This window comes from Brienomyrus brachyistius, chromosome 10 (genome assembly GCF_023856365.1).
Source record: "Brienomyrus brachyistius isolate T26 chromosome 10, BBRACH_0.4, whole genome shotgun sequence".
Lineage (NCBI taxonomy): Eukaryota > Metazoa > Chordata > Actinopteri > Osteoglossiformes > Mormyridae > Brienomyrus > Brienomyrus brachyistius.
The window spans coordinates 28,253,613-28,267,578 of record NC_064542.1 but is presented as its reverse complement, the minus strand read 5'-3'; the positions used below and the strand labels follow the sequence as shown (position 1 = coordinate 28,267,578).

The window sequence follows — 13,966 nt, the reverse complement described above, 5'->3', positions numbered from 1 at the left end:
CGCGTCGTAGGTGGGACTCCAGCGGTTCTGAAGAATATAAGCCAATGCTGCCATCTGCACAGACTGGGAAAAAAGCTGAAACAGCGATGGTTAAGAGGACAGCTCATTTTGCAGGTTTACATTCCCAATACAAGAGTACCTAGGGGGGCGCTGTGTGACTCAGCAGGTTCGGACACTAGGACTGATCGGAAGGTCATTGGTTCAATTCCCAGCATCAGCGGAAGTGATTTCACTGCCCTTGAACAAAACCTTTATCCCCAACTGCTCCTTGCTTTCTTGAGGGGGAATGATTTGGATGAAGTATCTGCTAAATAACAGCGTAAGTGTAATCTAAAGATAGCTTTGGATTGTCACACTGCATGGAACCATAAGTCACAGGATGCAGACTCCTCACCATTTGGATGGAGCAAATCCTATAATGAGCTTGAATGTCTCTCAAATTCGAGAATTCAGACCAAAACAACGTGTTACAACATCTGCTCTCTAACTCCAAATTTATTAAATTTAGCTGGAGGGAAACTGGCTTAGAAATGAGATTTTGTTTGATCTTTATTCTGACAACTGGCAAGTAGACGGAGCTCTTTGGCACCACCTCCGAGCCCGGTGACACAGAACCGGATCGACACCTTAACGGATGTCAGCAGCTGTCTTCTCCTTTGGTTACAGAAAGATATGGGACCGCTCATGAATGACAGACACTTCCTTCATAGGGGGGGGGTGGGCACTATCCCCTCCAGCCGTGAGGAACACAGGGTGCTGGTGTCACAAGGGCCAGACAGAACTTCATAACAGTGACTTCACTCTGCTACTAAAGTGTGGGACGTTCCCCGTAAGTTGCCAACACACTAGGAAAGTACTGACAGCAGACAGGCCTGGGTGAACCTAACCGTAATGCTAACATTTATGCTAAACACAAGGATCTGTTAAAATAACCTCAGCTTTCCCTAACATTTCATACATTTTATTGTATTATCATGGATAAAGGCCTAGGCTGAGTAGGGGCCAGACTTAAGACCCAGATGCAGGACATTCCAGGACAAGCCCTGGATTCAGCAGTCCTACTCTCACTGAAGCCACTAAAGTCACACAAGCAATTAAAGCAGAAGGATATGCATTGATTGGATTAGGGGTGGACACTGACAAGATTGTGTTTTTTTTGTATAGTGTATAAATGATACATTAAATCGGGCAGGCAGTTACAATTTCAACCCACCATCTGCGAAAGGTGTTCCCTCAGCCCTGTGAAAACAAGAATAAAGCATCACTGACCTATGATACCGCTCACACAAAAACTACTTACCTGTTAATCAGCTGCACTATCGTGCATTACTCACCCCTGACAGCATAAACGTAAGACGAGCCGAAGTGCGGACACAAAGACTCGATCACGGTTCGGCTCAGCTCGGTTTGCCCCGACTCTCAGCCGAAGATCATTGCCTCTCACAGCATGGATGTTCTCGGATGGAGCTCCACTCACCCCGGCTGGCAGGTCCTCCTGCAGCTTGCCGTTTTCATGGGACAGTAGAGCTCATGAACGATCACCCAAACCCCCTTCACCAGTCACACCACGTCACACCAACCACCGGCTTCAGCCAGCTAGCCATAGCCTCTCCAGCCCCATAGCTTACCGTCTAAAGTCTCTCATCGGGCGCTGCCTTGTCGGAGTGGTTGGCGCTTAAATAACGGCACCGAACCCGGATATACGATGTTCAGCGGAGACCCCGACCCGCCAGCTTTACCGGCGGCCGAGCCACGACCGGGCTGTACCATCCGCTCCGACCCGGGGTGCATGACCGTACCATCTGATCCGAGGGGGTCTCTGGAGTAACTTATGAATGAATCACTTCGGAGGTGCAGTGGTTAGCACTGTCGCCTCATACCTCTGGGACCCGGGTTCGAGTCTCCGCCTGGGTCACATGTGTGTGGAGTTTGCATGTTCTCCCCATGTCGTCGGGTACTCCGGTTTCCCCCCACGGTCCAAAAACATGCTGAGGCTGATTGGAGATGCTAAATTGCCCGTAGGTGTGTGAGTGTGAGCGATGGGCTGGCCCCCCATCCTGGGTTGTTCCCTGCCTCATGCCCATTGCTTCCGGGATAGGCTCCGGACCCCCTCCCCGCGACCCAGTAGGATAAGCGGTTTGGAAAATGGATGGATGGATGAATCAGTTCGTTCGATTGAGCGGTTATGGCACAAAAAAGTCTTCTATAATGTAACCCAGCTAATAAGCTTGAAAATTACTTGAATGTCAAGCTATAAATGTTACCGGACATACAAAATGAAAAATATATGAAATATATGGAGATTAATGTGCAAAATTCAAAAGTAAAACTGCCAGTCATTTATAAATATTTAAAGATTAGTAAGTTGTTGTGGCGAGGGGAGAAAAGACAGGAGACAGCTTCTTCTGAAAAAGAATGACAAACTTTACTAACAAAAAAAAAGGAGAAAAGGACCAAATCCGGTTGTCGCTAAAGCGTAAAAAACTGTGACGGAAGAAGAACGTAGCTTTTTCTGAGCAACTAAGAACCGTATCAAGCAAATAACATTTATACATATCTACACAAGTCAGAGAACAAAAAATAAATTGTAGATTTGTAACATTTTATTGAACATAAGCCACGCAAACCTGATTTTAATGTACCAACTTAAATATCCACCTTTCCATCTTACAACCACTTATTATGGATCCTATTCCAAGCAGCACAGGGTCAGGCTGCCTGCTCTCACGCATCTGGTGTGACAGTCACTTTCAGACTCTCACACTCACCCAAGAAATCTTACGGCAAATCTATATTATTACATTATAAACCTAAAATTTGCTACATCACATGTACTGGGGTAGTTTGCAAACTCTACAGGGTAATAAAACTTACATACGTGTAAATGCATGTCTGTTGCAGACTTGTCTCGAATCTCACACCAACCAGCTGAGCAAAGTTGGCCACCCTGCACAGTACAAGGCTGGGGTAGGATGACATCAGATAAGATGCCAGTCCAGCACAGGGCACAAAGCCTAACTTTAGGTCTTTGGACTGCAGGAGGAAATCTACACAACAGGGAAATATGCAAACTTCACAGACAGACAGACAAAGGATTCACATTTACAATCCTGGGGATTGTAGGATTTACAATTTTACACAACCCTGAAAATCATTTAATTAATTTCATTCACTCCTGATGCAGGGACAAAGTGTCCCCCAGTGGACTCCTGAAACTGTTCACTTGGAATTACAGCTCCCAAAAATGCAATTTACTACAGTAAATTATCCCTGCTCAAAGAAGCATTAAAAGGCATAAATATTCTGTCAAAAATATACAGATCACAAAGGATTACAAAACGTCTGACCTGAGTAATGATGGCACAGATGAACAGTCTTGCAATGTCACTTGCTTTGGTTAGAAACTAACATTCTGATATTTTTATAAAGGCACAGCTAAAATAATCACAGTTTCATATACAGGAAGTTCTCGACTCTTGGAAGTAATCCATTTCACAAACTCTTCCATAAGTCGATTTACCTTCCCAAACCACTCAAGAAACCTTATAGCAAAAAACACATAAGCTAAAATATACTGGTAATACATACTAAAGAGTGCACATTAATTAAAAAATAAAATATATTTTCATATTGCTTTTTTGCCTTAGCGCTTCCACAAACTAAGTCCAGATTTACATGAATGGGTTTAACCAAGTCCAGAGCTGCCTGTGTATATATTAAATGTTTCCTATTCTGTGGCCAAAATCATACATCGTGACCTATCACACATGAACGGGTTTCACAACAAACAGCTCTACATTTACATCGGTACAGATTTTCTCTGGGAGCACTTTGTTGTATCTTGTTGCTCAGATTTAGTCCTGAAACGTTACAGTTAAAGTCCGTGTTGTCTGCTCTTTCGTAGCTCTTCCACTCACTGAGGACTCTTAAGCAGTTCTTCAGCCTTTGAATGTAACTCTCCGTCGCTGGGAAACAGCTTTTTCAGCAGGAGTGACAGCAGCTTCTATGAGAGGAAAGAAGCCAACAGCTATTCAACTGTCCACGGAGCCGGCCCAGGCCAGAATCACTGCGAAAACTTTAGCCGTGAAAACACGCTACTCACATACACCAGCTTCTTGTTCTCCTGAGCATCCTGGAGGACTTCGAATGTAGATTTCACGTAGCTCTTCAAGATCCACGTGGCTAAAGGATAGGGAATAAGTGAGCCTATTTAAACCTGTGGGTAGCCCAAGGTCAGTGGGACATAAGACGTGTCAGTCAGCTAAGAGGCACAAACATTTGGCCATAAGCAGACTGCAGGCCTTCTCCTTCGTCTTGTTTTTCTCCTGGCTGGTTGGTGGGGATCCCCAGACTGCTGGTACCCCCTTGGGCCACAGTGTCTCCCGCAGGCTGTCAAGGTGAGATGCCACCTGGGTGTCTGAGAGTTTCAGGTTGTCTAAGACGCTGGTCAATTCCCTGCAGCGATGGAGAGAGACGCGAGTCCTGCTGTCTGTATTTCCCATAATCCTCTAGCTTACCCTGTGTCACGTGGAAGTACCTACTTCAGCACCAGTGGCCGAAACATTTTCGATAAGGTTTTCAGGGTCAATTTACACCAGGAACTGCCTGCAGAAGAGATTGGGAATGAAGAAAGACAGAGTCACGCTTTGGTGTTCGTGTCACACTGTCCCTCCAGTTTAGCCAATAATGGGGATGGTATTCAACAGATGTCAGTCACACCTTCATTACTTCTATTCATTACTGTCATAATGACCTGATGGGAATGGGCCCTTACACCCAATTCTTAACTTTATTGGAATATCTGGGTGTATGAACTTGAGAATGACATAAGGGGTGTAAGTGACGATACGTGGTGGGGCGGGAGATACAAACTGAAAATCTCCTGCAGCAGATCCATGAGAGCTTTCATTAGCTCGTCCACACTGCTGCGATGTGAGGCTGCCTTTTCCTCCCGCTCGGGCCTCTGCTCCTTAGCTTCTTTCCCATGGACGCCCACTGACACGTCGGCTGATGGGTTTCTCTTTTCATTAGTCTTGCTGCCCTCACCCTGACTCAGAGAGCATAGTAACGGCGTGGGCAGTACAGCGGGCTCCTCTGTGCACTGGTCTGTGCCCCCATCGGCAGGTTGGTTTGTGGGCTGGTCAGTGCCCCGCTGAGCAGGCCGGTCCCGGTTGGCAAGCTGGTCTGTGGGCTGGTCAGTGCCCTGCTTAGCAGGCCGGTCCCGGTTGGCAAGCTGGTCTGTGGGCTGGTCAGTGCCCTGCTTAGCAGGCCGGTCCCTGTTGGCAAGATGGTCGGTGGGCTGGTCAGTGCCCTGCTTAGCAGGCCAGTCCCGGTTGGCAAGCTGGTCGGTGGGCTGGTCAGTGCCCCGCTTAGCAGGCCGGTCCTGTTTGGCAAGCTGGTCGGTGGGCTGGTCAGTGCCCTGCTTAGCAGGCCGGTCCCGGTTGGCAAGCTGGTCGGTGGGCTGGTCAGTGCCCCAGTTAGCAGACGGGTCAGGTGGCTGCTCTTTGCCTGGTCCTCTTGGCTCACTTGTGCTCTGTTTTGCTAGCTGGTCCAGACTGCAGGCCAAACCAGAGGAGTCATGTATAAACTGATTGCTGGAGGTGTCTGATCTGGTTATGGAGGGGTCCATATTCAGTACTTTCTTGGCACATTCGTAGACTTTCCACAGGCCTTCATCTTCGCAGGTCCCCGTGGATTCTGTGGGGGGCTCAGGGCTTCCCCCAGGTTGTCTCCTGTGCTCATCTTGGTCTGCCTTCATGTGAGTGACACTCTGAAAACCGAGAAATGCCAAGACCAAGAATTTACTGCCACACGCCTGTAATACACAGCGAACTATAAGCACAGAACCAAACAGCAATTACTGCGGTGGCTAATTTATAAGCGTTTGCAAGTGAAGTTTCGCAACTTACTGTGGTTTACACCAGCTTGGACAGATAACACATGGGAGGTAGCCTTCTAAAGACTTCGATAAAATTGTGCCTTTTTTAAGGTACGGCTAGACAAGAGTTATAGAAGGTCACAGGTGTGATGATTTTTTGAGACAGACGGACGGCGCAGGCGCACCTCCTCATCATCCAGGGTGGAACTGAAGCAGAAAGGCAGCTTGTCCAGCAGATCACACAGGCTGTCGCAGAACGGGCTGAAGAGCACGTGGAAGACTTCCTGACTCTGGCCAACCTCACTCTAAAAGATATGGAAAGGCATGCAGCCACATCATTCAACAGCATTGACTAGCGGAATTAGCTAATAAGTCGTTAAACTGACATGAGATACGACTTACATAAAAAGAGCTATCTGGGCTTTTCCAATTCCCATTCAGTTAGCAACTGACTTATAGCCAGAACACTGAGGTAAATGTCAAGTGACAAGATCATTACTTCAATTAAATAAATTATAAGGCAGCAGGCGGAAAGCAAGGCCCCAGGGGACCCCCACCCTGCTGTCTCTCAGCAGTTATGCTGCATTCCATTTGGACTCTTAAGTTGGAAACTTCAACTGAAACACCTCCTGAAGTCTCAATTCCGACTCGTGAAGTCGGAAGAACCTCTGAAACCTGAAGCTCAGAATCCAAGATGGCCAGGCCCTTTGTCAACAGAAGTTAAAGCTGCAGTTTTATACTGTTTATTAGCACTTACGTCTTATTTGTGGCCAATTAAATTGGTCATACACACAGTACCGTCCAATCGCTATCTGTGGACGTGCTGCTGTGGTTGTTTTTATGTGCAAAATACCGCGTAATGTGTTGTTATCCTCTGATATTGCTAACAATGGCTAACAATGAAACTGGATCGAAGTGGGGGCTGTTTCAGAAAACAGATAATTTGGTGGATTTAAGGTAGTCTAGGTTAAATGTAAGTGAACAAAGATAAAGGTCATTTAAACTAGGGTACCTTAAATAAGACAAGTTATCCAGCAAAGAAATCTTGCGCAGGTCCCTGGTATTGCTAAAACCTTTCTCAATTGTTGTAACTGGAATGTAGTTAACTCAGGTGTGACGTCATTCCCAGCTCTGAGGTACATGGAATGCAGCATTACCCCTACGTGGTCCCTAAGGGGCACTTGCGTACTTGTAGGAAATTCTCCAGTTTGGCTCTGGCCTCCTCTTTGAACTTGTCATCCAAGATTCTATCTGTGCTTCCCAACACGTCAGGTAGGGGGAGCCGATGCGTTGAGTCCTGGGAAAGGAGGGACCAGGCAGTAGCCAGGAAAAGAACATGATGATTTAGCTACAACCTAAAAAACGAGGTTCCCAAAATAGGGAAGAATAACCAAGTATATATGTTGGTCAAATTTAAAAATGAATTCCTGTTTTTAGTCATCTATTTATTGCTAGTTTTATTTATTTATTCAATTATCTATTTCAATGCCGCCACACATGACCTGAAATTAGCCTTGAAATGCAAACTGTCACTTTCACGCATCAACGTGTTGAGGGAGGGCTCTAGTGAATACCGGTTTTTGCTTGAATGGATCATTTCCACTCGATTGCTCCTGTCTAATCCAACAAAGTCACACTGCATATGCAGTAGTAAATTAGCATCCGCAGTTTTGTTATCCACGGTTCACCACGGTCCAGAATAAAAATTGTACAACAGTTAGTTTTCATTGTTCATCCGCCCTTACATGGACATACAGGGAATGATTATCATTCCCCCGTCATCCCTTAATACATGATATTAATACATGATATTATTGTCTATTGAGAATTGGGCTAAAAAGTCAGAATCCTCTTTGTTCATTTGAGAGAGTAGTTGCACAGTACTGTATAATAATGTACAGTGTATTTTATTATTACTATTTTTATGTAATGTCAAACTATGCGTAACTTAGCAATTGCCATATGTAAGTACACAAAAATCACATATATACTGGCCATGTTATTATCTGTGGTTTCGACTATCCACAGCAGGTCTTGGAGCGCATCCCCCAGAACAGCTTACTAGAGCTACTACGAAAAATGCTTATTATTCCAGATGAAATGGGTGCTGCCGATAATATAACAGACTTCAGAGAGCAAACTGAAAGGCTGTCGGGAGAAACTGCAATGATGCCAGTGCCAGTTCTTCCTAAGTACAACATTGTTAAAAATGTGTTGGCAAACTCCTCATTTGTAACCTGCTCCACTGCAGAATATCTGATGGCGGCATAAGCCACCTTGGGACACGTTTCCTAAAAGCAAAGTTGTCAGCTGAACGGATACAACCATGCAAACCGTTACCGTGACCTTTTGGGAATCGAGCCCCTGGACAGCCATCCTGTGAAGCTGCTTAGTAAAGTCACTCAAGACAACTTTTCCTTACACTCATATCCACCTGAGGATTTAACCGTGGCTCATTGCTCGACTGCTCCAAACTGCAGCCACTAGAGACAGGCCTTATTGGAGGCACTTAGCCAATCACAGAGACCGCATCTTGATGAGTGGTGTCTGCGTTTCAAGGCTTATTTCATGTCATGTGCAGTATCATTTAAAAAATAATAATAATAAACCAGCAATAAATAAATAAAAACAGGAAGAAAAACAATTCTTCGATTTATTTATGCTCCCATTTCATATCATTATCATTTATTTATTGCCACATTTCATAATATTTTTATGAATGCACACATTTCTATGGTTCTGCCAACTTTGAATATTGATCAAGTTTTAATATCAGTGGCAGTATCAACCCAGACTGACACACTGGACCAATGCGGTTCCGTGAGCACATGCTCTCGTTCCCCATGGTTCCCTTACCTGCAGAACCTTAAGGACCTGGAGCTGCTTCTCTGACATTATGACGTCCCAATGAAGGTCCTCGGGACTGTTTTGATCCACCAGGTGTACGGTGAACATCAATTCCCTGTCGCACTCCTCCACCTGAGGGGACAGACTTCTCTGCTCTGACATCCTTCACTCCCATCGCTCCCTAAAACACCACTTAAATAGCAAAAGTGCTTATGTCCTACTGACTCATATTGGGTTCAATTCACTCTAATTTGAACCAAATATCATGTCTACACCTGGTCTCAGGTGATAAAAGCATCTTGATACATGGTCTAAGGTACAATACAAAATATAGATATATTTGAACACCATGATTTGATACTCTTCGATTCAGCAATGACTTGATACAAATCCATTCAAACATGAGTAAGAAGCCAGAAGGAGATGCCCTGTGTTGGTCTTGGCTTTCAGAAGTGCCCGTGTTAGATGTCCCTGTGTGTCGGACGCGTCCCTGTATTGAGCGAATACCTTACAGCCACTCAGGTTACGATCATTAATGTCCTTTCAGACTCACTTGTGGGACAGTGACCGTCCATCGACCATCTCTCCACAGCTCATTCAGCAGGTTGTGCATCATATTCTCCTGGTCACTGCTGAGATGAGAAGAGTCCTCCTGCAAAACCCGGAGGATGAAAGACAGAAGACAACCGCAGACTGGAGCTGCAGGGTCTGCAGAGCATTTTTCTCTCTTGAGAAAGACAGGATTGCAGGTGGCTTACGCTGAAGGAGCTGCACAAGCTGTCATCATCCTCTTCATCCGACAGATTCTGAAGCTCTAGGGCCCGGAAGCTTGGCCCAGTCTCTGCCTCGTTGTTTTCTCCCTTGAGTTTTTTGGTTCTCTTAAATAGCCTCCCAAGGAACCTCTTTAGTTTCTTCCCAGGAGATGCCTTGATCGTTTTTCCTGGTGAATGAGACAATATTCATGCACTGTCTTGAACCCTACACACGTTTATGCATGACCTACAGAAAGCAGGCTAAAGCTGCTGCTGTAATACAGGCCACAGTGTGCTCCTCTGAAGAGAAGAGACGTCTGCACCTCTAGCTTTATTGTCACTGTCGTCTGCGGTTCCTGTGGAATCTCTGGTCCGGATTCTGTAAATATCAAAGGAAGCGAGACATGTAACTTCAGCAAAAGTCAGAAGACAAGGCTGCATTACTGCCCCCGCGCTCCACCTTCTTCTTCTTTCCTGTGTGTGCAAAGCGAGGATGAAGGGGCTCTCATCTCTCACCCTCTGTCATCTTCTGGCTGTACCGCTGCTGTCCTCTCATCCTTGGGCTCCTCTGTGGAGCTGCAGGGAGACGCAGCATCCAGATAACGAACCACCAGTTGGTTCAGCGTGACCGGGTCTGAGAGCAATGTCACCAGCTGCAGCAGCACTATGGAAGGGTCAATAGCACAAAGGGTTTAATCACAGCTCACTATAACAAATCAGAGTCTCTATTAAGGTCTCCAACCCTAAGAAAAAACCCTTAAAAACTAGCCATCATTCTAAGGTCCAGGTCTGGTCCAAGGCTATCAGGATTCAGAAACAACCATCAGTCAAAGGGACAAGCACAAATACCCACGGCTGACCTTTGAAGGCTACGATCTCCTTCAAGATACTTCTATAGAGGTCCAGCTTCCATGTGGATTCAGGGAGGAAGTTCTGCACCAGAGCTTCAGAACACAACCTGAGGAAAGCCACCTCATTCTCCCAAGAGCTGAACAACAGCTCCCTGAAACACACATATTCAGAAAGGGTTAGAAATCATTTATTTGACAAAAGCATCAACATGCTGTCCCATAGAAAACCAGATCAAACCTAAAAGAACAAAGGAACCCTGTTTCTGTACAGAAATCTTGAGAAAAGACAGGATTTTCCACACAAGCCTGGCTCCAACTTCTGAGTACATGTAGCCAAGTACCTGTAATCACTCACATTTACTCGTGTTCACTCATACTTATACACATTCAGTTACAGGAACATGTTTGACTATGGTGACTTAGGGTGAAATCTACTGTTCCTATTTCATAAATGGTCCATTTTGCTTTAGTTAAAGGTCTCTGGTCAACTTCATCTGGAGGACCTGTTTCAGCACAGTATGTGAAACACAAAAATGCCATCCCAGTGAGAAAAACAGCCAAAGAACAGCAGCAGTGAAGATCATGAAAGTTTCAACTATCCATGAACTCAAAATAGAGGCACACAGCCCTCCATACACAGGAAGACCAAAGTGAAACCCCTGTTTCCAAGGAAACAGTCCTACCTCCTTGCTTCCTTCATCTGGTGAAGATGCTCGGTGAAGATGTGAATGCAACCAGTGCTGACAGCAGCGATGTCCAGGGCACAGACAGTCTCCATGATGCGGTCAGTGGCCAGATCGAGCTCCAACCACAAGGCTTTATAAATAGGCTGTTTGTCCATGGGCTCTGGAACCTCTGGGCTGGACAGGAACTGGGAGTACGCATAGGCGAACACTGCAACAGTACAGACACGCCTCGTTTAGGACAGAATGCAAAGATACAAGGAGACAATAAAACTACAGTCATCTGGAGTACAACAATAAGAACAACACAGACAGACCACAAATACATCTCACCTACCAATCAGACAGACACTGCACATCCCACACACAGCACAGACACCTACTAGACAGAGAAGTTACACATCCCACACACAGCACAGACAACTACTAGACAGAGAAGTTACACATCCCACACACAGCACAGACACCTACTAGACAGAGAAGTTACACATCCCACACATAGCACAGGTACCTAAAAGTTTAGGTACCCCTGGCCAAACTACATATTTAATAAATGATATAATTGAAAAATAACCAAGGACTGGACACCCAAGACCACTGCTTTTGACTACCACCAGATTCACACAGCACCCAACCCCCCTGACCCCCTATGGCAGGGGGTGGGCCAACAGGAGGGCGGACTCTTATAACTCTTTCAGGTTCCAGCCAGGACCCATAGGTAGAAACCTGACCACCAAACTTATCCCCAATCCAGAGGTGCCCAAACTAGTTGGTGCACTTAAGGCATTATGAACCCCCCCCTCCTCCCCTTACTGTTTGTATGTTGTATTGTGGTCCTGGGGAATCACTATTTTGTGTCACTATACCCTAACCCCAGTTGCTTCCTCATTGTACAAAACTGTACATAGCTGTTGATATAAGCATCTACTTAAAAAATAGCACCCACTGGACTTGTTTGACTTGAGTGCTCACACCAACTCCACCCTTGCCGCTAAACCTACTAATAGCAGGAATCCTCCCGCGAATAGAACTTGCAAATATTCGTCGCTAACTCGCTGAACCTCCAGATCCACAACTGCCCTTATCTACACAAAGAGTGAGGCGTTTGTGGGATATGTGCTGAATGAACATACCTTGCTGAAGGGACGTCTTGACACTCTGGTATTGTATGTTCTGCACGGGGACCTCATCTGTGTCACCTTTGTCAACTTCATCTCCAGCAAGGATACTTGTTGCTGAGATACAGGGCTCCTGCAAAGCAGTAAGTGAAGAGCAACTTACTGGGGAATTTCAGCACGCAAGAACTTCATGTCAAAGAGACTGACTTCCTGATTTTTAATCTCTAACAGTTTTCATCGGCAGTGCACTTTCTACACTGTAGGCTATTTCAGAAGGCACGACCAAGGCGGCATTTTTACTTCTAATACCATATATGTGACCCGTCGCCACGAAATGAGTCTTAAGTCGCACTGGTAGAATTTCACCCATAAGACTCATTTCGTGGTGATGGGTCACATATACTTATCACATTAGCCTACGAATGACACAGATGAAAAAAATAATACATTCACCAATATAATCAGTGCGCACGCTTAGAAATAAGTAAAAGTAAGTTGTGTGCGTAACAAGGAATAAGCAGAACTTTGGAGTCTTGTAAGACCAGCGGAACTTCATTCTTCCTGTACCTGATGCGGCTCCTCCGTTTGTGCGCTGCCATCCTGTAATGTCCTTGTCGCGGGTTTCCCGACAGTGGAGAATAATCGCCACGCCAAAAAAATAAACAAACAGACACATAAAGAACCAAGCAAAATGAAAAGAGACATCTTGCGGGAGAATGACTTATGTTCCGTCCTGACCCCCAGGCTCCGCGTTATCAACTTCTAAACACGCCTCCGGAAACTCTCCTTGTTTTTTTTGTCTCAACCCCACTATTCCAAATCCATTTACTGATTTGTCGCATATGTCTATTTCCCTGTACCCAAACTCGGCAAATTTCATCGTGAACACCGGTGCTAGAAGTGTGGAAATACAGGTGCTGCTTCTCCCCTCGTTATTCAATATCTAGATTTTGACAGGTGCTGGTACAGCGTACCGGTGAACAGGTGTCCATGTCGATCATCGTTGTGATCGAAAACTAAAAACAAAACTACAAAAGAGCATTTTCGACAAATAATTAAATTAGGTAATAAAATAAAAAATAAATAAACGAAAACAGCCTGGCCATCTACTATATCGGGCAAAATGTATCAGGAGACCGACCGACCACCCCCCTCCCCACTCCCATAGACGGAACCTCATGTGAAACTAGCTGAAATCAAGTCGAGTCATTAAGTTTCATTTTAAGTCGTTTGGTACGTGTACGTGTCAAAGATTCTCCGGGAAGTACCGCCTCAACTAAAGACGTTTTCGAAAAAGAAATTAGTAAAATGTATCAACAACAAACAGATATTCATGCGTTTCGCTGTACTGCTCCCTGGATTCGACGTTGGCTTCGTTTCATCTTCTAAATGCAAATCATTTAGGGAAAAACACTAATGTTCAGTGTGACGAACCAAACGACCATACGATGATGATGAAATCGAAGACGATTCAGTTTCCATGCAATTCATAAATAAAAGCATACCACAGGACGGAAAAAATGTTTAATTGTTCACGATCACAATGACTTCTTCCCTATTGTTTTACTGTAGCCTTTGCATGCCAGACTTACCTCCACGGCGTTAGACCGGTCCTTGCGTAACTGGGACCTTAACTTCCTTCGAACACCAAGCGAATCATAATGTTTAACATCTTATGCCATGAATTTCAATGGGGCGACTACATAAAAAGTTAAGTGAGCGTGAGAGGCGATTAACAGCTATAAAAATTCCGGTGAAAAACATCGGTTTGTAAACTACGAAGCACTAAGGTAACTTCAGTTTCGGCGAAGACCGGAAAGCGATACCTGTTCCGTGG

The 13,966-nt window shown here is 45.3% G+C and overlaps 1 protein-coding gene and 1 long non-coding RNA gene across 2 annotated transcripts; both read right to left on the bottom strand.

Annotated features, from left to right (window-relative positions):
- Nucleotides 1-1,012: 1,012 nt before the first annotated feature.
- On the bottom strand, nt 1,013-1,834 carry LOC125750969 (uncharacterized). Its single transcript, XR_007400469.1, has 3 exons — nt 1,629-1,834; nt 1,335-1,495; nt 1,013-1,239 (listed from the first exon to the last, which is right to left on the bottom strand). It is a non-coding gene; the product is annotated as an uncharacterized LOC125750969 (long non-coding RNA).
- A 751-nt stretch (nt 1,835-2,585) lies between these two features.
- On the bottom strand, nt 2,586-13,798 carry si:rp71-46j2.7 (uncharacterized). Its single transcript, XM_049027955.1, has 17 exons — nt 13,723-13,798; nt 12,697-12,781; nt 12,145-12,262; nt 11,012-11,222; nt 10,338-10,480; nt 9,994-10,141; nt 9,801-9,856; nt 9,484-9,665; nt 9,279-9,377; nt 8,735-8,857; nt 7,068-7,175; nt 6,064-6,183; nt 4,873-5,770; nt 4,542-4,605; nt 4,277-4,455; nt 4,103-4,182; nt 2,586-4,003 (listed from the first exon to the last, which is right to left on the bottom strand). The coding sequence occupies exons 4-17, from the start codon at nt 11,167-11,169 to the stop codon at nt 3,914-3,916; spliced, it is 2,448 nt and encodes an 815-aa protein (XP_048883912.1). The 5' UTR covers nt 11,170-11,222; nt 12,145-12,262; nt 12,697-12,781; nt 13,723-13,798; the 3' UTR covers nt 2,586-3,913.
- Nucleotides 13,799-13,966: the final 168 nt, after the last annotated feature.

What these genes read in the sequence shown, in the direction of transcription:
- si:rp71-46j2.7 (XM_049027955.1), bottom strand. Translation starts at nt 11,169, where the DNA reads ATGGACAAACAGCCTATTTATAAAGCCTTGTGGTTGGAGCTCGATCTG. An exon ending in AGGTCCTTAAGGTTCTGCAG is followed by an intron (nt 7,176 to 8,734) that starts GTAAGGGAACCA and finishes CTCCTTTCCCAG; the next exon opens with GACTCAACGCATCGGCTCCC. An exon ending in AGAACAAGAAGCTGGTGTAT is followed by an intron (nt 4,004 to 4,102) that starts GTGAGTAGCGTG and finishes TTCCTCTCATAG; the next exon opens with AAGCTGCTGTCACTCCTGCT.